The 27126-nt window shown below is 37.9% G+C and overlaps 1 protein-coding gene across 6 annotated transcripts; it reads right to left on the reverse strand.

Moving 5' to 3' along the window:
- Positions 1 to 58: 58 nt before the first annotated feature.
- Positions 59 to 26956, reverse strand: ABHD18 (abhydrolase domain containing 18). 6 transcript variants are annotated; one of them, XM_037398082.1, is made up of 15 exons: positions 26895 to 26956; positions 23752 to 23889; positions 22813 to 22921; positions 19434 to 19518; positions 18249 to 18349; positions 16409 to 16487; positions 16242 to 16326; positions 15427 to 15454; positions 13008 to 13146; positions 10907 to 10996; positions 10086 to 10187; positions 8329 to 8707; positions 6093 to 6255; positions 424 to 5076; positions 59 to 277 (listed from the first exon to the last, which is right to left on the reverse strand). In XM_037398082.1, the coding sequence occupies exons 3-14, from the start codon at positions 22902 to 22904 to the stop codon at positions 5025 to 5027; spliced, it is 1395 nt and encodes a 464-aa protein (XP_037253979.1). In that variant the 5' UTR covers positions 22905 to 22921; positions 23752 to 23889; positions 26895 to 26956; the 3' UTR covers positions 59 to 277; positions 424 to 5024. The 6 variants fall into 6 exon arrangements, with proteins under 6 accessions (XP_037253979.1, XP_037253988.1, XP_037254014.1 ...); XM_037398091.1 differs by lacking the exon at positions 26895 to 26956 and adding an exon at positions 26812 to 26831; XM_037398101.1 differs by lacking the exons at positions 59 to 277; positions 424 to 5076 and having other exon boundaries at positions 6089 to 6255.
- Between the last annotated feature and the right edge of the window lie 170 nt (positions 26957 to 27126).

Consider the following 27126-nt stretch of genomic DNA (forward strand, 5'->3'; position numbering starts at 1 on the left):
TATCTGTATATGTTTACATCTACGTTCCTGATAGCAGAAGCATCCATCACACTGCCTGTTCAAAACGATTCTCAAATCTTTTATTTGGTTTCCCAAACTCAGAAGTTAAGCAGAGGTTGGAGTGATACGAAAGGACAAAGGCCCTACCTAAGTCACTGGTAAGAAGGGGATTAACCTCCTGGTTCCTCTTTTCTTTGCTCAAGGGTTAGAAGATAAGGGAGCAGATGCGTAGGCCGGCTGGGACTTCAGAAACGCTGCAGTACTGCAGTGCAGGAACCTGAACAGACCAGGAAAAAAGCAGAAAACTGATGGAAGAGTTAACTACATGGGGGCAAAATACCAGTCAAGGTGACCAGTAACATGGCAGCTTGAGAAGCTTTTGCGCATACTTGTTTTGTAACTTTGTGGTAACAGAAGGCTTACCCTCTACGTTACTGGAGGGACGGGGCCTGAAGAGTATAGAAAAAGGTTTTATAGTTGTGCAAGACTCATCTTTAACTCTTTGTCCACTTTGTTTCATCCCTCTCGTTACTTTCAGAAGCAGGACAAGTCAGACTTCCTTGGTGAAGCTCACCTTAGTTTTCCCTTTAAGAGCACAGTATTTAAAAATACCGGTATTTGAAAAAGAGGTTGATATACACTACATGAAACCAAGAGAACAATCGTTACGAGCTACTTTACATTCTAACGCTTATGTTTTCTCTTGTGTGGAAGCATCCAAGTGTTCCAGGCAACACTGCAAATTGCAGGATTGTGAAATACAGTAGCATTTTACTCACGTAATAGTTTTTCATGGCAAATTACATGCCTACAGACTATACAAACCTCCTTTCAATACTGTGTAACTTATCATTACAGCCAAGCTGACAGAGAACCTGACAGTTTAAGATAAAGAAGCTTCCCTGCCCAACCAACTGTAATTAAGAACAACATTTTTAAAAAAGTGACATGGCAGGAGCAATTAGGATAAATAAAAAAAACCCCAAAACTAACTGCCTCAAAATGTTAGCAGCTACCAAACAAAAATAAAAAAAAAAGCATTCCAAGGCTCCAAGTATTTTCACTTTCTCATCTACTATTTACAGAGTATCTGTACACATGCATATGACATTCCAGTAAGAAAAAGCAACAAGGCTCCGTTCCTTCATATCATACCTTTTTGCAGACTTTCTAGTGTAATACAACACAAGTGATCGATCCTTGGGGGGGGGGAAAAAAAAAAAAAAAAATTGCTGAGCTGTCACTTTTGAGGGGTGTGTGTTTTTCTAACTCAGAGAGGGGAAAGATTACAAAAAGCTCCTTTCAACAGATTAGATGCGTTCTGTTCTAGACTGTGACCAGCACTTCGATGCCAGGAGAAATATATGTAAACAAACACTAAAAAAAAATTACCTGGGTTACTCACGGGTAAAACACCAGACCTAACCTTTCACTCCGTCCTGAGCCTTTCCTTTCAAATGTAGGCAAAAAGGACTACCCGCTCTGTCTGTCCTCCTCCTGTTTTGTCAGCATTAGTATGCAGAAGTGTGTTGCCACGACCTGTTCAGACAGTGTAACTGAGCACCAAAATAAAATTTATTGCATCTTGGTTGCTGGGTACAACCAGCAGGCTTCCACCAGAATAACTGCTCCAATTCCACAGAGTAAGCCGCAACAATTTTCCAGGACTTTTTTTTTTTTTTTTTTTTTTGGGCATATAAACATCAAGACTCAAAGATGCACCTGCTAGTAACATTTACAGCTATCTGTTCTAAGCGGCTTTTCAACTAGCATGTGACATTCCCATTCATGTAACAAACTGCTGCAGACGAAGAAACAGCCTCCTCCTGACAGCAGCAATCCAAAACTCCTACCACCTTCCCACCTTGCAACCGTTAACAGCAAGGGTGATTTTTTCCAGTTCCTCTTAGAGGTGTCCTACAATATGCTCTAAGTTTATTATGGCACAACACACCCTTGCTTGGAACACAGCAGCAAGCAGGAAGAAGTTGTACAGGATTTGGACCCTTTTAAAAGCAAAAGGGATTTTAAATGAGTTCAGGAAATTCTAGCACAATGAAGCCACTGAAAAGTACAACACTGGAACCACAATAGTATCTTAATGAGATGATACAAGTTTATTTTCTTTACTAGGTGCCGCATGTAGAAAAACATGAAAGCAGTATCACTTTTGTTATGTGAAGCTTTTATCTTGTGCTGTAGATTAACTACTCTTCTTGTGCTACAGTACTAGTAGGCATAACAAGGTTACAGGATGAGTGAGATGCACTTTGAATTTCCTCTTAGCAAGAAAGAAAAAACCCTCACACCTATTTTTTTAGGATTTTTATTGAAAAATATTAAAACCAGAAAATTATCAAGGCCAGTTTTACAATAAATTTAAGACATACTGAATGGCTTATCTGCTACTCAGATTTAGTGCAGGAACCTTATTCCAGTATTTTTCTTAAGCAGTTACTGGATTAAAATCACATTCCCATTTAACACCAAAACAGATTATTAATAAAGCTTTCATAGGATTTAACCTTAAAATCCGGTTTAAAAAGTCCATTTTCAAAGGTTAAAAACATTTACACAGCAGAATTCCCCCCTTCACAGACCAGCTAATAGCTTCCTGTGTCTGACAACTGGCAGAAATAGACCACAGAGCTCAATTTTCCTTTTTATTATTCTAACCTGATAAATTTCTTAAATGCTTCTTACCAGGCTTTCCTATTTGGCAACATTACTTTAGTTACGTAGCAAAGTGTGATTTCTCCTTTTTTTCAGAGACCAGTCTTTCACTACCTATCCCAAAAGACACACTCGCAAACGGGAGTTACATTAGCATAAATCTGCTTCTGTGACTAGTATGCCCTTTTGGCAAGTTAAACCTTGTTAGTAATATCATCAGAACACTGACCTCAGGATGTCAAGTTCCCATCAGTTGTGTAATTCCTAGTATTGTGCGCTTTGAAAATATTTACTTTGGCATGTTATACTTTGTAGCTTAGAGAAGTTGATTTTTTTTGTGCTTACTCTCAGCCTTACAAAATATCTTTTCTCTCTTCCATTTATTCATGCCCTTTCCCTCACCACCAGTTACCTCCCTTTCTCATAGCTGCAACAGAAACAGGACGTAAAGCACACAAATACATTTAAAATGCGAGATCCTAAAAACGTTGGTGGATAGCAAACAATAGTCTTGTAAAACATTCTTAGTTGATGAATGAGCTTGTAAAATACAAGTCCCATAAATCCTTCAGTATAGTATCCAAGCTTTCAATTTTAAATTTGTAAGCTTAGTTATACTTGATTTCAAACTTTTATTCAGTGTTCTAATCTATTTCAATAAGCTAGTCACTCCACACTTGCTCCCAATATATATAAAACCAACACTGTCTAAAGAAATGCTGAAAAACCACTCAAAGGAAGCAATTTAACTTCCAGCAGAATGCATCTTACTTTGCACTTTCCGCAAAGTTGTACGTTGAATCATTTGGGTTACTACAAGTTGTTGCACTTTGGTTTTAACTGAACTTACCTGATTTTTAACCACAATTTCTTCCCAGTTACTAGTCCTATCTGCCAGACTAAAATTCAAGATAACATAGTTATATAAACTGACTTTTGTTTGTTTCATACTCTGCCTATTAAAAACCATTACGATAATCATGGAGATCAATGAAATGCCTGACATGAAGGGTGCAGGAGTCACACATCCTGAGAAATGTCTGGATTTTTCTATTTTTTTTTTCTGTGTAACTCTGGTCATTACTGTACTTCAGCTTCTCTGCAAACCAGCTTTAAGAGAACATTACAGGAGATTACCATAAAATAAGATGTGGACAGATACCACATAGAGCTGAGGCATGACAACCTTTTATTCTACTGCAATTTGTTGGCCTTTTTGATCCCAAAAGAGGAAACAACAGACTTTGGATTTTCTTAAGTGTACCCATAATCCCAATTTTTTGTTATTTCCCATCTAGTTAAAAAAACAGTGTTGAGAAATAAGGAGCTAACCTTACTGTTCTAATAACCCTTAGTCTCACATACATTATTATTATTATACAGTGAAACTGTATTTTGCATATCAGCACTGAGTGCACTTCGAAAAGGACCTCTGTTGAAATACTCCAAACAGGTCCTTATAGCACCATATCATCTGCTGCCGATTTAACTGCTTACAATCAGACTCTTTGTGCCACTGCTTCTAAAGAAAATTACATTTTTATTTCCCCTAGCATTCTAAAAAAAAAATCTAGAAGAAAAAGTTTGTTATCCAACTGAATGCATGTAAACAATTAATTACTAGACAATCCATTTTCACTTATTCCAGTTTTGTTAAACGGATCAATTAATTGCTACCTGATTCTTCTGAACTGGCATGGTTTAATTCAGTGGCAGAAAAATCTCGCAGATGTGTTGAATGAAAATGTCTTTGACTCTTCACTGAATTTTGAAAGCCTCTTTTTGCAAGATTTGATGCTGCCCCTTCTAGTATAGCTAATTTTCAATTAATAATAGAGAAAAATCAGTGAGAAACACAAGAGGCCGAGTGCTGGCAAAGCCACAGTGCAGCACAATAGGAATAGCAAGGGATGAGGAAGCAAGAGGAAACCCAGGTACCTGGAACAAACTAGAAACACACTAAATGCAGGAAAGCATCTTAGCCCTACAGCAAATTTTACATTCTTTCAATACTTAATTGGTCTGTTTTCAACTGATACACAATTAAGGATTTATTCAGAATTGAAGGAATACACAATGTGATTAAACATGAAGTACGTGAACCATTCATGCACTAACAAATGTTGCCAGCCATTGTTTTTTCACAGCTTTTTTCACTGAAGCAAGTGTGTCAGAATGGCATTTGGTTAAAATGAAAGTAATGCTGGTATTTTACCATTCTTGATAATTGTTACCTACAACAGTCAAACTCAGCGAGTCAAACTCAACGTTGCAAGAGGCTTGTTTTCCAAATATGAGTTCTAGTAAGTGGAAGTACAAATGAGATCGGTTTGAACACATTAAGAAGATCTTTAAACTGTGTATTTCTGAAGGAAGCGGTCAAATGCATCGTAAATCGCTTGTCTAAAACAAAGAAAAAAAAAAGGTAATTTGTGTAATTTGGGAAAAGGCAGATATAACTGGCCTATTTTCATATATTTCAAAACATGTTTACAAAGCTATCATTGCAATTTCAAAACAGCACTCAATAAAAAAGTTGTTATTAGTAGTCTTTCCTCCTTTACTTATTTCTAGGATCTCTCACTTCAACCCAGTAATACATCTGTGCTTCAGGAACAACTGGGACTGTTTACCAACTTTAATACGACTGCAAATGTTAATGGATTAGGAGGTTTCTACGCAAACATGTCAAGAAATGGTCAAAGAGACATGCATAATTCGTAATTTTTGTGCAACTGTCACATAATAAGGTGAAGTTTTAAACAGCAATGAGCTACTAGTTAGCATACCTTGAACCAGTATATTGCTATTTCTTTTTGTTGTTGCTCAAAGCTTCCAAAATGGGAAGGATGTAGAGTCTTACTAATTTCTTCCATTTTAAAATAAACAGCACAAGTATTTAACTTTTTAAAACTAAGGAATTGCATTTGTATAAGCGACTTCTAGAACTGTCTTCAGAAAGTCAGTGCCTAGTATTACTAAGGCAAGAATTCATGCAAGTACTACTCATTGGCAGTCAAGCTTGTATTCTGCTTTTCAATTGTGTGGGTTTTTTTAATCTCAGAAAATAAGATTTGCAAAAAGACAACAGCTGCACAATACAACATAAGCAGTCACTGCTTAAAAGAATATTTTTCTAGTGTCCAGTGAACAAGCTAACCAAAAACTTTTGTAGGAAAACAAGAATGAGAAGGATCATTCTCTTGCCATTGGCTTACTGAATGATCATACTGCACCTCATCTTTGCTCATAAAATGGAAATGCTGTTATTCTCTTTAAATGACTTCAGATCCAGCAACTTATTCATCAAAGCAGTATTTGGTAATTGTTGCCTTAGAGTAGTTACAGACTTGCTTTTAGAAGAAAAATCATGTATGTCAAAATTACGGATTTAAGCTTTCAACTATTTTTAAACTTACCTGAAGAGCCCTTGTTTGAAGAGGTAGGCACTGACATGACCTCCATCCAGATACCTAATTTCACACCCAGGCCAGATTTCTTGAAGACTGCGCACCCCAGTCCGAGGAATATATGCATCCTCCTTAGCTTGTACAACTATGATCAAACTTGGGTCAACTGGAACTAAAGAAAAACAAAACTGAATTCGTCTAAGGTAAGAAAGAGAAACACATCAGCTGAGATTTCTGTTGTATAAATGTTCTCTATTTCTAAAACAAATTCAATTATTCTAAGCTTTGGTAAAATTATGTTTTCTGAAGTCTCCTGGCAGAATTTGTCTGGTTTTTGACATTACAGTACTGAGGCCATCAGTAGGAAAACAAACTAATCAATCCCTTTCCCTCCCTTAAAGCAGAAAGCTTCAGAAGTCTCTGAGGAACGATAGAATTGTCTTTCCTCTTATCAACAAAACTCTATAGGATTCAGGTCAGTTCTCTGAAATCTCTTTTTTCCAGTGAAAAGAACTAGGAGACATCTGAAATTCAGATTAGAAGCTTTGTATAATTTTTTTTCCTCGAGTACCAGAAAAGAACTTTTCATATGAGAGAGGTCAGACAAAGTGCAGTATCCATTCACTTTCTTTTCTGTTTCCTACATGTTTTAGTTGCAACATAAAACCCCCAATATACTGTTATATGTATTTATTACTCATTACAAGAATTGCACCAACCAGATTACTAACAAGAACACCACCAAAATGATGCTGAACACAGAACAGTTCTCTCTTCACAAAGAATATAAGCGGTATGGTAAAGAGTGGCCAGCCAAGACGTTTGACAATGGGATGCCACAAATAATTTAGACCCTCTACTTTCATATATCCTAGGTCATGTAAAGAGGACATGTAATGCTAAGATAGATTCTAGCCTTCCATTCAATTTTCCATGAAATCTGAATGGTAGGCAGATTTTCTGAAGCTCCTCTCTAGACACACTCCAAGGATACCCTGGCAGAGGATGCAATGTCTCCCAGAGCATGAAGAGACCTGGGAGACAAATGACACGAAGCGCTACATCACTTTGACAAGTGCGTTAGGATCACAGATCCTCTTAAGTTTCAAGAAAGGTCAACACTTTAGCTAAGTGATACCTGGATAAGTGTCTAGAGAAACAAGAACAGCTGTAGTTAGAATAAAGATTACAGAGTTTTTTCTGTCTACTGAAATAACTTTTAAAGGTTTAAGGAAAACACTTCACTGGGATTTATCACGAAACCTCTCTGGCTAGATGATCTCGGACATCGCCCAAGTCAAGAAATCTATGCTATTACAGAAATCTTTGCGTTGTTTTTTTTTTAAAAAAACATTTAACAATGGAGTACTGAATGTCAGATTTTAAAAATGAGGTGGCACAGGGTCTCAGTATCAAGAATGTTTTGACATTCAAAGACAACTCTTTCAGAAACCTGTCTGAAGTTAAAACACGTTCTAGGATGTGTTGAGTGCTCAGTGGGTACACGCTCAGTTGAACCATTTTGTCTGAATGGACTGCCACAAAAGCAATTCCAAGCCCCAACTAAAGCAAAACCCTTTCAATCAGCTCTAGGATGAAACCACTTGCACGGCCTGCAAGTGGGCCATTGAAAGGGATTTGTCCTAGAGGCCAAGAAACCCAGGTTCATCAGATTTAAGGCTCAGTGAGCTACAGCTCCCTCTATATGCTATACCTGTCTTGGGAAAGATTATATTCAGATTGCATCACTCCAGAAGGACCTCTGTGCACTTTTACTGGTCACACTTGTCTAAAAGAATCATTCAAGCTTGGTTCTCCGCTACGTAGTTATCAGATTTCCACTTTTTCTTTTATTTACTTCAATCTGTTCGAAAAACCTTATTAGCAGATTAATTAATCTAGCTATTAGATCACACCTAATCTAATTTTTTGTTCTTTTAAATAATACCAATTTGCACTAGCACATACCTGAAAATAGCCACAGCGAGGCACCGAAAAAATAAGCAAAGATACTGAAAGGCAAACTTTTAATTCACTTTATCATTAAGTGGCCATTAAGAAGAAACAGAAAAACAATTAGGAAACGGAGTGGTAAACAGACGCTGTTCAGTAACACTCAAGATATTTTCCTATTTCAGCTAAGGTGCCAGCAGGTTTACACAATGGAGGATGAAGAAAATACCTCTCCTTCCATCGTATTTTACTGTTTTCCAAACTGCACATTAAAAAAAACTTAAATACATACCTGAGAAGTTGGCTACATGTGTACATTCATCCATCACTCCTTTCATGAACCTTAAGGATTCTCTCTGTAAAGTGTCACTCTTTCTTCTTTTATTTATCCTGTGTCCTTGTGGGCTGGTTAAGTTTTTATTGCTATTGCTACTGGTTGAAAATGTTTGATTTATGCACTGCATTTTAGGAGCATCTTGCATTAAGAGTCTTTCTGATGAGGCACTTAGAGTACTTTTATTTGTGGCAAAGCTGTGAACAGCTTCTTTAGATACAGTCTGGTTTGAAGAATCAAGGTCAAACATTCTGGAAGTCACATCCACATCCTCCAGACTGTCCACACTGTCAGGGAAGTTTTTAACAAAGTCTTGCCCCATCTTGAAAGAATCCGTCTAAACAAAACAACAGGTAATTTACTAAGGGTTTCTCCTTTAAACCAGTTGATTAATCTTATCTTTAAGATCAACTCAGTATTACAAGAAAAAAGAACAACAACAACAACAACAAAAAAAAGATACAAAGGGCACTGCTCACAGTACTTCTTATTTTCAGCCGGCATGTCACTCAGTTAAATCCTGACCATCATTATCTCTTGAAAATTTCATTCTACACTTCTGTCAGCTTAAAAAAAATGCAGAAAGTACTTATATATGATAGCTTATGATACAAACATTTGGTTTTGATTCTATACTAAACTCTGAATTTATAAGTGCAGTCATTTAAGTTTAAATTTCTGGGTACTAAACCTATGTGACCACATCTAATGTTATGTTTAGGACTGAAAAATCTGAATACGAAATGTCCCTAAATACTAGGAAGACATAAGCTGAACATCTTGAAATGTTTCTTCTTCTAGCGATGTCTGCTCCATCAGTGTTCCTGGAGTGTATTTTACTTAAAAATGGCAAGTGTCTCAGAAACTATCTTCAGCCCAGCCCCTATTCTGTTGCAAGATATTTGAAAAAGGACAGTCACAAAGCAAAGAATCTTAGGAAAAAAGTTATTTATCAGAATTGGCTAGAAGACAGTGTTGCGACATACAAGCAATTCTCAAAAAGTTATCATTCCGATCTAGAAGAGCAGTGAGGCAAAGAAATTCCTCTTGGCACGAGTCTTTCAACCCTAGTCAAAAAAAGTCAAGAAGAAAGCAAAAAACATATGCAGACAATAAATTACATTTCATGAGGAGCAAGAAGCTAATTATAAAAGCTCTAAATCCTGTTTATCCCAATTGCCTGTGCAGTAAATCTAAAGCTGAGGGAGGTCAAGCATCACACAAAGAAACAGAAATAGAAAGACCTCGCACTAAACAACTTAGAAAAGTTACAATGTTGCTATATATTAAAAACAGTCTACAGCATTGACTCTTTGGAAGCAATTACTTCAAAGGGTAATAAATCATGTTTTAATACTTACACACCAGGTTATCTGTTCTCCAGACTATAAAGCCAGTTACTGAGAAACACTATCTACAGTTTCAATGTTTTGATTAAATTAATCTTACGTTGCAGATCACACTAAGTGTGGTCACGGAAAAAAATATTTAGCAAGGGCTATATACTTACACACATTACACCACCAAAATATCAGCTTCTTTTTTTCAGCAGGTTTTCCTTCAAAGATTACATTTATCAAAAGCATAAGGAAACAACAGGCAAACCTGTTTTAGCTAACAACTGGTTACTTTTACTAGAAGTAAAATGAAGTTACATTATTTGTTAGATTTTCACATGTAAATATTAGCAAATAGGGAAAATAAACTATACTTACTCCACAGTATTCAAGCATTTTTATGATTTCTTCTTCATAAACAGTTTGTGTAAAATACTGTTTCTCCAGCTCCCTCCAGTTCACCGCCTTGCTCAACACACCCTGAGATTATAAACACAAGCATCCAGTACACAAGTAAAACCCACAGATCATTTACAGAGAAAATGGATCTGTTCCTCTTCGTGACTTGATTTTTCCAGTGGAATTCTGGCCAAGTTTCCTGATAACCCTTACAAATATTTTAATCAAAGCATAAGCACATATTATAATGCTGGACACTGAAAACCACCTCCCTTTAAAAACCAAACTAAAAAATAAGGGGGGTGTGTGTGTGAAAAAGACAGAAACCAGACCCACTTCGGATTTGCACACATCTAGACTGGGCTAAACCAACGACGGTTGTCAAAGCCAGTCTATTCATTCACCTACCCCAGCAGCATCAGCAATGAAAACAGACACCCACCATGGTAGTAGCAGCATTATTACCCAACTATTTAAGCCAGGCTTTGAGCAGAAGAAAACACGTTTTCGTGGCTTGCTTCCTCACCTTCCCACACTCAGACCAGGACTCTGACCATTGTCCCACAAGCCAGCCCCAGTCCCCACACTGGTGCAGGACCCGCTGAAGTAGCTGAAAGCTACCTTCCTTATCGCCTGTTGTATCTCTGGAGCAGGAAGGGTGGGTTTTGCCACTAGTCACTAATAGAGGCTGAAAGGTGCTGAAATGCCCTAACTGAAAAGGTGAATGTGGCCAAGCCAAACCTTTTAAGTTCCACATCTAATTACATTCTAGTATATTAACAACAATATATTTTAATTACCGTAGTAAAGACTGCAGAAGCTGTTGACCAGGAAAGACACGGAATCAATGGCAATGGTTTAGGCCAGTTTGTCACTGCCAGTGAAGCCATCTACAATCAAAAGCATTTGTTAGTTATTTTAATACTGAAATCACAAAATGGTAAAAAGAACTCTTTTGTCTTCAATTTAATTGTTTATACAGTATCAACCAAATACACAGTGTCAAAGTAGTTAAGGACTGTGGCAGTTGGATATACTTTCACCTATTCAGAAGATACAGCCTATTCTTCAGTGATTTCCCTAACATTGTTGTGGATAAGGCTAATTTCAAGACTGAATTTTTGTTTTAAGAATTCCCAATGGCATATTTATTCTGACTTTTAGTTGTTTAAAACTATGAAAACCACCTACAAAGCCTTTTCATCAAGCTCTTGCAAGCTTATTCCAAGGCAAAATGGAAGTCTCCCGTCTAAGAGAAGAACTATTTAAAATGCCATACTTTTAAGATTTGTATACTGGAAACAAAATATGGAGAAGTAATTCATCATGTTAAGCAGATTCTTTTTCTGTCCTGTAAAGTTTAAGTTATTACTCTTACATCAGTTCCCAGAACACATTTTTATGAATATTTTGTTTGTCCCAGAAACGTATAGAAGTTTCCTACATGGTATGTTCTTGACATGTTTTATTTTATTGCACTAAACTGAAAAACAGTGTAACCCCCTTAATATGTAATACCCCATGTCTGTGCCATATGCTTTCATAAATTGATTTATATAACTAAGCTATAATTCTATTGTAATTATTTTTTTATTTAAAAAGTTAGAACACCACCACATATCTATGTTCTGATAGCCAGAAAGTCTGACTTCTTTCTTCTTATTTCCAGCTCTCCCCATCAACTGAACTGAATTTGTGCCACCTACCTTCTGTTGCAAAACACATTCTACAGATGATCAACATAACATACAATTTATTTCCCTGGTTTTAAATTGCACCAGAAGTCCTGTAAGTCAGGACCAGTCAAACACTGTATGTTCCGGACTACGAAAAAAATTTTCAAAGGAGTTCCCAAACGCACTCTCAGATCTTGCCTCCTTCTATACCCACGCTGCATATGATCATTGGTACCGGATACAGCACTCCATTATTCCTAAAGCATTTGCACAGCATTTGAAGTGTCCTGCAGGGTTAGCGGGGCACGTAACTGTTTGAGAATTCCAATCCAACTTATAAATATAAGACAGGGAAGACGTGTTTAACAAAAAAGCTGTTGTTGCAGCAAGGTGATATTTATGTAAACCAAAGGTCATTAGTACATTTACAACAGTAAGAGTTATAAAAATGTGCTTTGGGGGAAAATTACTTTCCTTTCAGTAGACACTACAATTACCAACATTATTTATTTAGCTCCTAACAACAAACAAACAAGGATCAGCAAAACAGAGGCAGGCTGTTTTAATAAGCTTTGTAACTATGTCTCACAGGCCAATGGTTATCTGTAGAGATATAAACAGTAATAGTTTAACTGTGTATTAGTCTTTCAAGCATCAAACTAAAACAGCAGGGTATTAGTATGAATATGCACAGTGTCATACACAAAACGTTATCCACCTCAACCACAGAAATCTCCTCTGATCAATACCAATGATTGGGGAAAAAAAGATGAGCAGAGAACAGAACTGACACCAAAAGTCACCTCAACTGCAACACCCCTACAAAGAAGAGACATTTCACACAACCCATTCAAACACACAAATTTAAGGCGAGAAGAATGGAGTTAAAAAGGGAGAACTAGCAATTGATCAGTACAGATCTTATTTCAGAAAACATTCCCACTCCACAGAAAAAACCATAATTATGTGAGAAGCTTATATTCTTATTAAGCCTGTCAGGAGATGGCTGACAAAAGGGCTCTATGATCTGTCAGTACTTACTGAGGATTTTACTAATTCAGCACCACAGAAAGTGAGAATTGCCAACAATTTGTTTCTCACGACTGTAAATGTTTATTTAAATTACTTCTGAGAGGAACACTATAAAACAAATTCTTTCTGTATGCTAAATGATCAAACGAGAAGTTAAAACAAAAATTACTGAACAGGAAATATAAAAGCTTACATGTCCTCCCATGGATATTCCAGTCATCCCTAGCGGTCCATAGCCTTCTCTCTCTAGCCAGTGCAAAAGAGCTGCCGATTCTAGAACAAGAGCTCCTCCCATCACAAACAGGTCCGAGACATTTTTTAAACATGACCGTCTTTTTGTCCCCAGAAAAGGAAAATATAGGATTTATTTTCTAAGATTAAATTTTTACAGTTCTCATCATTCTATACATACTTTTATACAAAGCCTGATACAATCCCAGAGAATTTTGGAGCTGAACTCCTGTTGATGCAACAGGAGAAAAAGCAAGTCCAGATTCTCTGGCACTTGTACATCTTCATCTAAATAAGGATGAGAAATAGACACCTGCTAAGCTTCTAATGTAATATCACTGACAGCTTGGTCTTCTAGCAACAGATATTACCAACATCAGAATCTCATTAGCAGTAATCTTCTACCCTGTAAGGTCATAACGGACCTTTTAGAAATAGAATCAAAGTAATACAGTCCTAGATATACACTATCTCATCTGCAGAAACAGTTCTTTGTCTTGTTTACCTGTTTTACATCATTGAAAAATTGCACACAACATTTGAAGAGCAATCAGTATGTCAGCTTTGGAAGCACTCATCAGTGTCACTGTAAGACTGAAATTGCAAAGTGGGAAGTTTGTCACGGTACTGAGAAATTCATGTAGTGTACTGCAAAGCATTAAAACAGAAGAAACAAAAAAATGTAGAAAGCTATTCAGCTCAACCGTAAGAGGGACTCTAGAAAATGGGAAAAAAATGTATTTTACAAAGCAATTGATACACCTCTAGTCTGGGGAGCGGACTGTGTATTTTCAGTATCACGCAGTCAGGTTACAAAAGGCTACGGGCCTCTTCTGCCAGCGTACAATCACATTTGAGACACTCTGAAGCACAAGGACAAAGCTTACTGTGCAAGTCACGGAGAAATGAACATAGCTGCTGCAGACCAGTATTTATAGGCTAATGTAATTCTTTCCTACAGCTTTGTTATGATATTCCTCAGCCCTGTCCAGCTGCTATATTTATTAAACACTGTTACTTGTATATTAACAAAAACCACTGCTGCTGCTTTGTAACCTCGTATTGAAGAGTGACAATTGCTTCACTGTTGGAGTGTTAGACTGAGCACTCTCTTTAAAACAATCCTTCTATAAATCATGCATGTACTAAGCTGTCAAGCTAGAGAACTGAGGATGGAGTTAGAAATATCCTCGCCAAAATATTTAAGTTATTCTTCCGCATCAGATCCTCAATAGCTGGAAAAAGAAACCACCAATGGATGTATTCCAGCACACACTCTCTCCTGTCACTTCCTATCTCACACTTCTAAATGCCGTAATATTTTTTTAAGCAGTTTCTCTGTCAAAAAAGCAATTCTTAGTTGAGAAATGTAATTTGCTTTCTTTAAAAATGTGGTTCTTATGCCAAAATAAATAAAATTCTGCATCTGCTTTGGAAAAAACCTAGGAACTATTTTTTAATTAAAACTTTCTCCTTTGAAGTATTTTTTAAAATGTTTCGATTTCCTAAATCCAAATGCTGAAACTGAAATAAAATCTACAAAATCTAAAATGCTGTAGTGTGAGACGGTGCTCCTGGTCAAGTCTTAATAGAATGGACAGGTTTAAAATTAAATCGCTTTCTATGCATCTTCTACTCATGTTAAATGTCCAAGTCAGGATTAAAAAGGATTAGAACACCAACTCATATTTGGATCTTAAGAAATATTGGTAGACTAAACCCACAGCTTTGCCTCAGACACATATCCTGGTGAATTCTGTTAATACTCCAATGGTTCAGAAAATGCAAAAAGCAAAAAAACAGGACCATTTAACTAAGCTTCTAAATTCCCATTTAAGAAACCGAGGGAGCAAGTTCTGTAAAATATTGAATATTGCATAGTTTCCACTGACTAACAAACAAGCAACATCAGATTTATTTACATGTCTGATTGTAAATCCTTAAAATATCTCAAAAAAGAAAAGTCTTAGCAATTACAGCAGGGAAATATGCTACCTCACCAAAGATTATTCACAGTTGATTGACATATAATTGCAGCATTTGTACACGCACAGTTGTGAATCAGGAAATTAACTGGTGCTTGCATTCACACAACTTGCTGAAATCTTGCTCTATACTACAAGTTCGTCTTGTGCAAATTTCCTGATCACTGTGATCTCTTAACAAAAAATATCAAAATCATCTAGCAAAGGGTAGACAATTTCACATTAAAAGGTTACAAGTGGTCCATGTTGGGGACTTTTTTTTTTCATGTTGGGGACTTTTTTTTTTCTTAATAAACTATCAAAGTTCATACTACTTTGAGCTTCTTGGAAAAAAAAAAAAAAAAAAAGGTGGTAATTCAAAAAGACAGTTTCCATGAATGTAACAGTAATACTTACAATTGATCCTTAGGTTTTCTACAGCCATGTAGAAGACTCAAGTTAAAGAAAGTAAAATATTTCTATATAAAAACTGACAATCAAACAAAAAATAAATCACATACATAAATAACATGGATTCATTATAATTTGGAACTTAAATTCTAAATGTTTAACTGGAACTACATCAAGTTAAATGTAGTTTGATCATGCAGTTTGCAACTGAAGATTTTACTTTTGTCAGGTATGTGGGCAGGAAAAAGGTGTAACCAGAGAACCTATTCAATAAAACAGAGTAACAGTGTCATAGAAGTTACTGATGAGTTGATGACTAGACAGAACTTAACTTTTTTTAAGAGCTAAATCTTAAACGGTAGCAGTAAATTTCTCAGAAGTACCTGAGGTACTGAAGAGTTGTATTGGAGAAGGGAAGGCAGGAGAGGCAACTTTCTTTTCTGTCATTAATACATCCAGAAGTCATACAGTATGATACAGAATGAATGCAGTTTTCACGCTGTCATGGCTAAAGGCATGATATCAGTACTTTGATCAGTAAACAGATTCATATCAGAATTTTTACTCTAATGACTACAGTAAGAAGTTGTAAAAGACATTTTCAAAAAAACCAAAAAGCAATACTCAGTGTAAAAGTAGCCTATTATATTAGTGGTGTTCCACACTGTGTTTCTTGCAATGGTCATACTTTGCTCTTTGCTTCTACCTACCGAAAAGTCCATGGGAAATCAATCCATAAACTAGATACTATACCAGTGTGATGAGTCTTTTACCTTTTGGAGAGAACATTAAGAATAAATATGCTTTCCACAAAAGGATATAATAAGGATTTTCTAGCAATAGAGATGCCATACAGGCTTCTTTAATCATTGGGCGTGCCATTAATGTGCGTCTCCTCCAGAAGTGCTAAAGATAAGATGTACAAACATATATTAAGATAAAATCTGATTATTTAATTTCTCAATAACAATGCATTTTACATACTTACATGATCTCCAGTGCCTGCTAAATGAATGCACACAGGTCTGTGCTTGCTATTCCATCTTCTGGGTATAATGAACTGAAATCTGTGAGAAACAAACACCTATTGTAGCAAAGTATATCTATTTACATGCTGTGCCAGATAAATTAATCTAAACAAACAAAAGAAACAAAAAAGAAAAAGAAAAAAAAAAAAGAAAAAGACAGAACAAAGTATTTTTATAACCCATGCAGTAAACTGCCAGCGACTCAGTAGTATCATTTTTCATAAACGCATCCAGCAAAGAAAGGAATCCGAAAGCAGAAGAGAATAAATGTCAAACAAGAAAAGGAGCCAAGCTTAAAGATCATGTTCCTAAAAAAGACCACTACCTCATCATCACAATTTAAATTTTGCAGAGTGGAGAAATGGAACTTCAGATGAAGAGCAGCCTAAAAAAGTATAACTAGCTCTCCTAGGCAGATTGCTATTTTTTTCCTGAAGACACAACAGCTGAAATTGAAGATTAAAGATAAGCAATATATTTAAATTAAGAAAAAACATCAAAACCCCAACATACAAACCATGAAACTATTCTATACACCCAACATCAATCACTTGATATCTTTTGCTGCTACTCAAGTTATTTACAGGCTAACTACTGGGGAAAAAACCCAAACCCAAACTTCTGAGCCACTGGTATTTTCCCCACAAGATGGAGCACTGTTACATACAACAGTGTTACACTTTGGAAAAAAATATTCACACAATGCACAACTAACTTAAGAGACATTTGTAGAGCATTTCAAAACTGTAACAATACTGTCCAATATAGCAATTAGCATAACTTGACTACAAATTGTAAGAGAACATAGATAAGGCAACAACCAGTATACTGTATTTTCCACTATGGGACTAAATAGTCCAATAATGTTAAGCAACAGTTTCTTTCTCTAACCAATGGAGAGGTGGAAAAAAGTTGATATTTTGACTAAAAAACTTTTTCTGACATTCTTTAGTTTTACATGTTTAAGTACACATAAAACCACCAACCAGTAATATTGATAAAATTGACAATACCAGTATCAACTTGAGCTGACAAAATGTTTAAGTTATTAAACAAAGCTTGGGAAACCAATTCCATCATGAAAGTTTAGCTCAAAATTATAAGCAAGAAGAAAATATGCTCCCTTTCCAAACCCATCCCTCAACTGCAAAGCAGTATTAGTGTAAAACCAGCAAAAATGTCATTAGGTATCATCCAGCTTTCTGCAAGGATGCTTTTTTTTTTTGGCTTGCCAAGTAAGAAAGGCACCAGATTCTCCTGCTACAATTAAATGAACTTACTACTTCAGTACACATACAATTTTTTTGTATGCAATGTAAATGGAAAGCTGGAATGATTCTTTCAAATACCATGTAACATGCTGCTTTCATGTAAACAGCTTCTCCTGCTATATGTAAAAGAAACAACTACTGTCCTGGCTATAGTATCCTTCATTTCCAGCATGCTGCTCATTTCGGAAAAAATAAACAGTTAAAAAAAAAAAAAACCAGGGTATTCCATAGCTTTATGCAATATGATTTCTACACTAAAAAAAAAAAAAAAAAAAGCCCCCTAGCAACGAACATACTTTGCTAGGGGGCTTCTTATTTTATTATTATTTATACACACATTAAACTATCACGAGTAAGATTTATTTTCACTTTTGAGGTCAAAATCTATTTCAAAACATTAGTAAAAAAACCAGTTTGAAATATTTTACATTGTATTACAATAAAATAGCTTCACAATAAAACTACTTACAGACCATTGTTTCTCTGCCATGCTAGTTTCAGAAAGGACATACCACTTGTTTTTTCTTACCTTGCTACAAGAGATTCGACTGGCAGGATACCTGGGACATAATGAGCCAATGGGGAAATGAAGTGCCCCTCAAGGATTTTACAGTCAGATTGCTCCTCAACCTACAGAGAGAATAGGATTAAAGCAGTATGTTTCATATCAGTGTTTAACTTGCTCTGAAAATTAATCTCTTAAAGTACAAGGATTTGTTACAGGATAAAAATGTACTTTAAAAACCCCAAAGCTGAGGTCTTTTTTCAAATATAGGAACACACAGTCAACACAATCAACACAGTTGTGTCAAACTCTGCTTTTATTAAATGACCTATTGAAGGAATCAAGGAATAAAGTGTAATGCTGTCCCATTTTAAATAACTTCCATAACACATACTAAGTTTCAAGCATTTTTTGAGTCTCAAGATCTGACATCCCACCTCCACGACTCTTGTACTACGGGGGGGGGGGGGGTGGGGGGGGTGGGAAGAAACCAGTATTTGTAGAGCCACTGCTTTCATCTCTCAGTTTCCTTCCGTTCTCTACTAGAAGCCAATGGGACTGCTCATTTTCCCATCCCTTCCAACCTGTTTCACATTTTTGCCACTGCCTCCTAATTCCATCCACAGCAGCTCAAAAACAAGCAAAGAAACCAAAAAAGCCCCAGGAAACTATGTACTTAGCTTGCCACAGCATTGACCACCAATGCATTTATTTGACTTCAGAACCACTCTTCATTTCTGCCCCCCTGTTCACACTTTCTAGATTGAAAAGTCCTCAGGGCAACGATCACTTTATCTGCACACCTCACACGTGGAAGCTCAGGGCTTCCTTTTTCCAATCAAGAGCATTTGAAAACTCACACTACTTAGATCTCTTTTGCCTCTACAGACTCACTTCCTCTTCCCACACAGATCAATTGCAATGTCCTTTTCTTGATACAGAACAACTGAGAACACGAGTGAAGTCAGTTAATGTCAGTAAAATCTAACTAAATGTTGTCAGGTGCATTCACCACCCTATCTCTATGTACTCCCTAACCCAAGTTCCCAGTTGCCAATCCCAGCAGCAAGTCATGCTGTGACAACATCACATGACATCAAGATTGAATTTTTCTATCTTATAAAAGCAGCCTCCTAAGTTGATTTCACCTTTATATACCATCAGGAAAATAAACATAGCTGAACTGCAGCATCTCTTGCTTTTAAGTACCTTGTCAATGAAAACTGGGTAATCTTTTGAAACCAGCGTCTGGCATTTTTCCCTGTTTCCAATAATCTTTCTGAATTCAAATATTCTGTTGAAAGGAAACAAGTAGAGAAGATTCAACTTTTAATCTAAAAAAAAAGAGAAGATAAATATGTGTGTGTGTGTTTATATATATATATAAAAACATTCAGGAGCTAAAGTAAGCCACAAAGAAAATAAAAGTTATGAAACCAGCTTTGCATTTACAGATTAATCAGACTACCATACGTTAGGTATATAAGAATGCTTTTAAGTTAAAACATAAAAAACCGCTAGGTACGCTGCTTGCAGTTGCACAGCTCTTAAATAATATTTTACACCTGATATATTGAAAACATCTATCATTTTTCGGGGCCAAATTAAGTTACAGCAACCTCCTACGCTTGCACATCCTTGTAGCTTCATTGGGGCAATACAGACTGAATGGGTGAAAAACAGGTTGGACCACCAACATCAAAATGTAGTTGCCCATGATCTCAAGTCTAGCTGGAAACAAGTTAACAGCAGCACGTAAGGATGTTTATGAGTGACAAAAGCCAGAGGGTGAGGTTGATACCTAGAAGGTAAGGCTACCATTCAGAGCAACCAGGATAAAATGGGAGGAACAGGTCAATAAACATCCTAAAACTGAATAATAAAACTGCAAAATCTTGCACCTAGGATGCAACAGCCCCATGCAATAATACAGGCTGGGAACTTCCCAGCTAGGTAGCAGCTCTGCAGGAAAAGACATGGGGTTTCTGGCAGACAGCAAAAAGAACACAAGCTCACAACACATCCTTGCAGCTAGGAAAACCAATAGCATACCTTCTCCATTTAGCAAGAGGGCAGCCAAAAGGGCAGGGTAACGGGGTTTGCATTGCTGGAACGGAAGGCTAAGGGGCAAATCTAGTTGCCGCTTTTGCTACTTCAAAGGGCTGCAAAGTCTTGCAGAGAAAATGAAACAAGACTCTTCACAGAGGTATACAGCCAGAGGACAAGAGGCAATGGTTACATGTTGCAACATAAGAAATTCCTACTGGAACACAGTGGAGATTTTTTTCAGAGTGGTAATGGTTAAGCATTAGAAACGATTGCCCAGAGAAACTAGGAATAATCTCCATCCTCCAGGGACTTTCAAAACTCAAATGGATGAGGTGTCAAGTGACTTGACTCAACTAAGTGAGCTGTGGTTTGAATAAGCATCTGGGCTAGGTGCCCCTAAGATGGCCCTCTCAACCTTAAATATTCTATGCTAAGAATATCTTGCTCATTCTTATGGTTGTAAACACACCCGAGGTTACCTGACCAACTAAAACAGCAAGATGTGGGTGGAAAGTACAGAACAACAGTATAACAGGAATGACGTGTTCACCTTCCCAACACCAGCGAAAACCAAACCACAGACAGAAAGAAAATCAGTTTACCACAGCAACAAAACCAGCTCTAGTACATAGTCTCTGCTTTTCTTATACAGAACAGTTAAGTCTATTAAGTATGAGAAAATAAGGGTAAAGTTATTAGATGTGAGCATGGAGGGTAAGCTAAATGAAGAGGTGTTTTGCTTGACACAATCCTCTAAAAATACTGGATTTATTTATGTATTTAATCTGTAGTTAGGAGGATACTGAATGCTAAATCTTGCACGTGTTGAGGAATTTCAGCTCTTGCTAATGAGTTGAGTGTAAAGCTTTACAATATTAGCAGTCATCACATGAAGAGTATGTACGTAAAACTTCAGATTACATCTAGGCAGGTAGTCTGTAATATCAGTCAATGCTAGATAAGAAATTTCATAATTCCTTCTAATAGAGCATCACAGTCATCAGTTTAAAAAAAAAAAAAAAAGACGCTGACACTGTTTCTGGCAGCACAACAGGGCACACATACTAGGGAGTGGTACTGCCTCCTCTCACTCGCCAATGTGAGGAATCAGTGGGAGGTTAGGTTCTTCCTTCGTCATCCAGGTGAAGCCAGGCTGCTGGGGAACAGCTCATCATCTTCCCATTGCGGGGCAATACATGTAACAAATCCTCTCTTCCACTTTTCAGACCAGCAGGCCCACAAGCCTGCCTCACGTTTCCCCCGTAGCTTTTGATGTCACGTGAGAGGTTTTACGTTCCCCCCCCCCCCCCATGAAAAAGGAAGAGCCACAGCCAATACCATTACTACTACCAGCAATGCTTCTTTGTTGCCATTTGACATTAGCACAATTACCCTTATAGACCCCATGTAAGAGAAAAGCCTTGCCTAGTATTGCAAAAACAGTAGAATTAGTCCGAGGTTCCCCCATACAGATAGCAATTGCACTGGGGTCAGGAGGGGATAGGGCAGTGAAACTTCATCATGTCTCACCAAGAACCTAAAAGTTTTTTAGAAAGGGTTTTGATAACGTTAAGATGTCCCCTATCAGATACACATGTGTAGCAAAATACAGAAATGCTGCAATCAAAACAAACCCGACATTTTTTACTTATCCAAGAGAAGTAAACTAAACATTTTAGAAATTCAACATTCTCATATGGCAGGAAAGCCTGCTACTTAAGAGAAAAAACCAACTGAAGACAGACATACAAAGCAATCCAAGTGCCATTTTAAGATGAGATGTTTCTCTTGGACTTAAACAAAAAAACAACAGCCCCCCCAGAACTGCACTGCTATCCAGAGTGAATAAAATTTTATTTGTTTTTTCCTTAAAATGTCTTTAATGATTTTCAAGTACCTAAGAAACAGCTTATTAAATGCAGACTTATAATTTCCTATTTAAATATTACATGATACAGAAGATATATATTCAGTTATTTTTAAAACTTAAGAAATGTAAGTGCTTATCTCCAGGTGTTACTCTTAATAATAACTAATAATCAGCAAATACTTGAAAATTAAGAGGTACTTCCATTTTTTCTTATTTTCAAGGTATCTAAATTGGGCTATGAAGACCTTCTGATTACATCTTACACTTTTAAAGGTCACTATTATTAAGAAGTTACAGAAAGCTAGCAAGATCCTCTGATGTTCAACGGAACAATTTCTCTGCAAAAACTCAGCAAGTTTCGATTTTAGAAAACACTTTCAGAGATGTTGCTTGAAGTATGTTATCATATATGCAGAAATGAAAAATGTAATTGGACATATATACATTCTCTCAAGAACAGCCTCTTTAAACACAAACATTTAGCAAATCCCTTTTTGACTTCTTTTAAATCCATTTCCTCCCTTGGCATGAAAACACGTGATTTCCTGAACAAAACAAAGTTTAACACTTTGGGGTTTTTTTAAATACAGGACAATAACAATTGTTGGTACTTCAAGTGTTGAATTTTTCTTTTACTATAAAATACTGTTTATGCTGTTAACAAGTCACCTTTTCAGATCCTCTGGCTTTCCCCATCCTCTGATGAAAAGTTTAGTGAGGAGAAGCTTTCTGTATAAGACGTCTAATTTACTTACACCCATTAGCAGCAAACTGGCATCTAGAAAAAAGAACAAGCAGAAACAAGGCAGTTAAAAGCGGTTAGTTTGAGTGGCAAATTCATTGGCTTGTAACACATAGTAGCTTCTTACTCTGGTACCTGTAGTAATGAAAAGCCAAAGCGTTTTATTCCAAGGTAGTTAACCTTGACATTCAGATCAATACTTTAAATATTAAACAAAATACAAAGGCAGTTAATACAAACTCTAGCTTTTTTAGGAAAATGCAATTTAGAAATAGGAATTTGATGTGCTTAATATAACCAGGAATTTATTACATAATTGATCACAAGCCAACCAAAAAGGCACATAAAGTCACAGAACTACATCTTCAGCCAGTCCTAACTGTATTTTACTTGAACCAAAAAAACCAAGAGTGGCATTGATACCTGCCTTATCAATATAGCTGTGACAGCAACTTTTCAATCCACATGGGCTTTCATAAACACATTTCAGAATGGAAGCTTGAAACAGTATTTGTTTTTCAACTACTATAAGGCTAGATCCCTAGCTACATACTTATTCATTTATAAAAAAGAAAAAAACATAGCTCCAGTCACTGATGCAGAGAAAGTTTCTTTTTGTAAACTTCTCTTCATTGGCGTCTCAAACATATATCCTAACCCTTATTTTATCCATTCTTTTCCAATTTTTGACAACTGATTTCTTACAGTTTTGAAAATGATGCTCCCACACCCTTCAGGGAAGAAAACACACTGTCAAAATCCTTACCAGTATCATTTCTCTTTCAGCAAATACACTAGCTCAAATATAGCTAATATCAATAAATACTATTAGTATAAATAAGTATTATTTTCAAAGCTATACTTACTGAAGTGAACAGGTAGCCACTATTGCGCTCTACTGATGAGGAAGTGGGGCGGGGGGAAAGATAGCTCAAATCTGGTTTTTGGGGCAGCAGGATACAGGTTATTCAATTAAAAAAAAGAATTCCAGGATCCGCATACACCTAAGAAAACAACAGATTTAACAATCAAAGACTTGGTTAGTAAATTACCTACAAGTATTTTCTAGTATTTCCAGATCCTTCCATACCAAATGGACTAAATAACTTCATCATACTCTAAACCAGTGTAATTTCATTCACATGGTTTTGTGTTTTTCACTTTTAATCCAAAGTTCATCTATTCTGCCACGTTCATTCTTAAAATAAACTTGTCTCAATATAGCAAGTTAAAATTGTGGTCAGATTAATAAATACATTCCTTTGCTCTTCTAAAAAGCCAACGCTTAAAGCATTTTTCTTTTTTTTTTTCCCCCCTGTATATTCTTAACACCTACAGTAAGTTACTATCAAAACAGAAATTACAGACAACTTAAGGTACTTGAATACCTTAAGTACAAGCATCCTAGAAAGCCAAAATGGTTCTACGTCCAGTCATTACAGGGCAGAAATAAATACCTGAAATCACCAGAGAGTCAAAAGCAGGGACCCTCTATTTTAACACCGTAGAAAGTGTTACATTTCTACTCCACCAGTCCCAAACAGCTGATTGCACAATCTTATTATTCTGATCCACATCTGCTTGGTCTAATAGAATCACAGCCCCAGTGCAATCTTTTTCCTTGCCCACTCTGGAGATGGCCATTGACCCCATGTGCTGCTGGGGAGTCAGACGGGAAATGTTTGCCAGCCTCTGCAAGGTCCCTCTTCTACTTTTTCAAGCAGGGGGACAGCTCAGCATTTTCCCGGTGCTAGAAGAGAACTGGGTGGTGGAGACAGAGACAGCAATACAGATTGCTGCTGGATGCTATGGTGCTGGGAAGACAGTTCAGAGGGAGGACACACAACACTGTTATCTGTGCTGTCAAAAATATACTAAAACTAGGTTTGCAGTTCTATTACTGCTCACCAGTAATAGTGAAAAGAAATTTTAATGAATGTTTTGACACTTAACAAAGCAGCCTTGTGTGTTTTGTTTGTTTGTTGTTTTTTTTTTTTTTAATGCTCTCCAAAATAAAAGCCAAATAAGAGAGAAAATATGAAGATGTTGATTTTGCTGCAAGTTCAAAGGCTGGCCCGATGAGCTCGCTCTGTTGCACAAAGAATGCCAAGTTTCTAGACAAGTACATTATATTTAAATGCAACATTGATTGAGGTGAAAGAGTTGTCTCATTCTGTATTCTATTTCATTGACTGAATAAAGACTCTAAAGTAGTTCAGGATATTTCAATTAATCTGATTCAAGATTACATCGCAACTGGAAAGAGTACAGGAAACACTAAAAAATATTCCAAGTACATGAAGTATGTCATATACAACTTCAGAAATATTACTGAGGTAAAATAGGGCTCATCCTCCCATTTTGTTTACCTTAGTAACAAAAGGGTAGGACATGCTTTAGTCACCGCGCATCAACATCTACATGGAAAGACAATTACAGATACTTTCACTGTCAGAGAAGGCAAATCCAACTGTTGGAGGCGGAAGTTCTATAACTTCATAGCAGAGCTACAGAGTGTATTTTAGTAGTGAGTGCTTGAACTTGAGAAAAGAATCAGCAGAGCTTGTTTTGGAATGCAACTGGATTTCCACCACTTGATACCATATACATCACGTCATGAATTCCTTTGTAAGACAGATCAGCTAGAAGTCATGACGTGATAAAGATGGTGCATAGTTGTGTAGCCCAAGAAACAGTACCTGTGTTATGAATATGCAATGAGTATATTTGCTAACACGGTAAGCTCTACATAGTTTAAGTTGTGAATGTAAACTGTAACAGATCAAAGGCACGTAAAGAAGCGATACACACACACACACAAAAAATACTCCCACATTTTAAAATAGTATTTTCCAGAGAAGAAGACAAGGAAACCTAGAGATAAATAATAATCAGATAAATAAATACTCTTGCTCTAGGAAGAGTGGGGTTTTTTGCTTCTAGAACCCTCATACTGCATACTAACTATAAATTTCTGGTATGTACAATTATTTCATAGAAGCAGACACAAAAATTCATCCAAAAGCCAACACATAAACGGTCAGCTAGTCCGTTTTTGCCAGTGCATGCAGCTTCAGTTACAAGAAAAACACGACAGGGAAGTTCATAAAGACTTTATTATAGGCCCAGACCACTGTTCCTATACATGAATAAGAAACTGCTCCCACCAAGAAGTCAACCCGAAAAAGCCAAGAAGGTATATCTATTTTAGAAAACTAAGTCCTTAACTTCCTTGCCCTATTACCTTCGGGGGAGAGGGGGTGGGAATAATAAAAAATCTCTTCCAATTAATGTCGGGTCATGCTTTTTTTTCCCCCCTTTCCCTCCAATAAGTGGCAGCTTTTAGAAAAAAAACCAAAATCACAAAGAAGTCACGGCGACAAGCCAGAAACAAGCCCCACAACAGCCTCACACAGAGCGCACGGAGGAGCCTGCGGATAAACAAAGGGGCCTAAGCCAGCAGCGTTCCACGGGCCGCCGAGCCGCTGCCCACCCGCCCGGCACTGGGCTATCGGCGGCTGGGCGGCCCCGACCCCGGCACCGACCGGCCCAAAGCGCAGGGCCGGACAGACCGCGCCTGGCCCCGCCGGGGCGGCAGGTGGAAACCCCCTCCCTCAGGCACCGAGCCCTCGGCCCGCCCCCAGCGGCACACGGGCGCTCCCCGGGCGGCCGCGGGAAGGCGGGAGGCGCCCGACGGCCCGTTAACGCCCCGAGGCGCGGCGGGGACAGGGACGCCCGCGCCCCCTCAGCGCCCCGGCCACCGAGACCACCGAGACCACCGCTCCCTCCTCCCGCCCCAGGACGGGGGCCGGTAGCCCGCCGCGGGGCCAGGCCGCCTACAGCTGGCAGCGATGTGCCCGCAGCGCCCCTCGGGGCTGGGCACAGCCGTGAGGGAAAAGCCCCAGTGGGCCACGGCTCATCCGCACCTGAGGGCCGCACGGAGACCAACCGCCGCTCCCCGGACGGGCGGGCAGCCCCCCTCCCCGTCCCCCCCGCGAAGGTCACTCACCCGACGGCCGGGCACTGCCGGTGCTGGGGCACCACATGGGCGGGCGGGCGGGGGGGAGGAGGGGGAGGAGGGGGAGGAGGGGGAGGAGGGGGAGGAGGGGGAGGGCGGGGCCGGCCTCACGCGCGGGCGGGCGCACGTACGCACGCAGGCCCTCAGCAGAGAGGGGCGGGAGGCTTCTGGCCCCGCCCCGCGCCGCGCACGTGACCGCCCCGCCCCGCCCCGCCCCGCCCCG

Source organism: Falco rusticolus, chromosome 1 (genome assembly GCF_015220075.1).
Source record: "Falco rusticolus isolate bFalRus1 chromosome 1, bFalRus1.pri, whole genome shotgun sequence".
Lineage (NCBI taxonomy): Eukaryota > Metazoa > Chordata > Aves > Falconiformes > Falconidae > Falco > Falco rusticolus.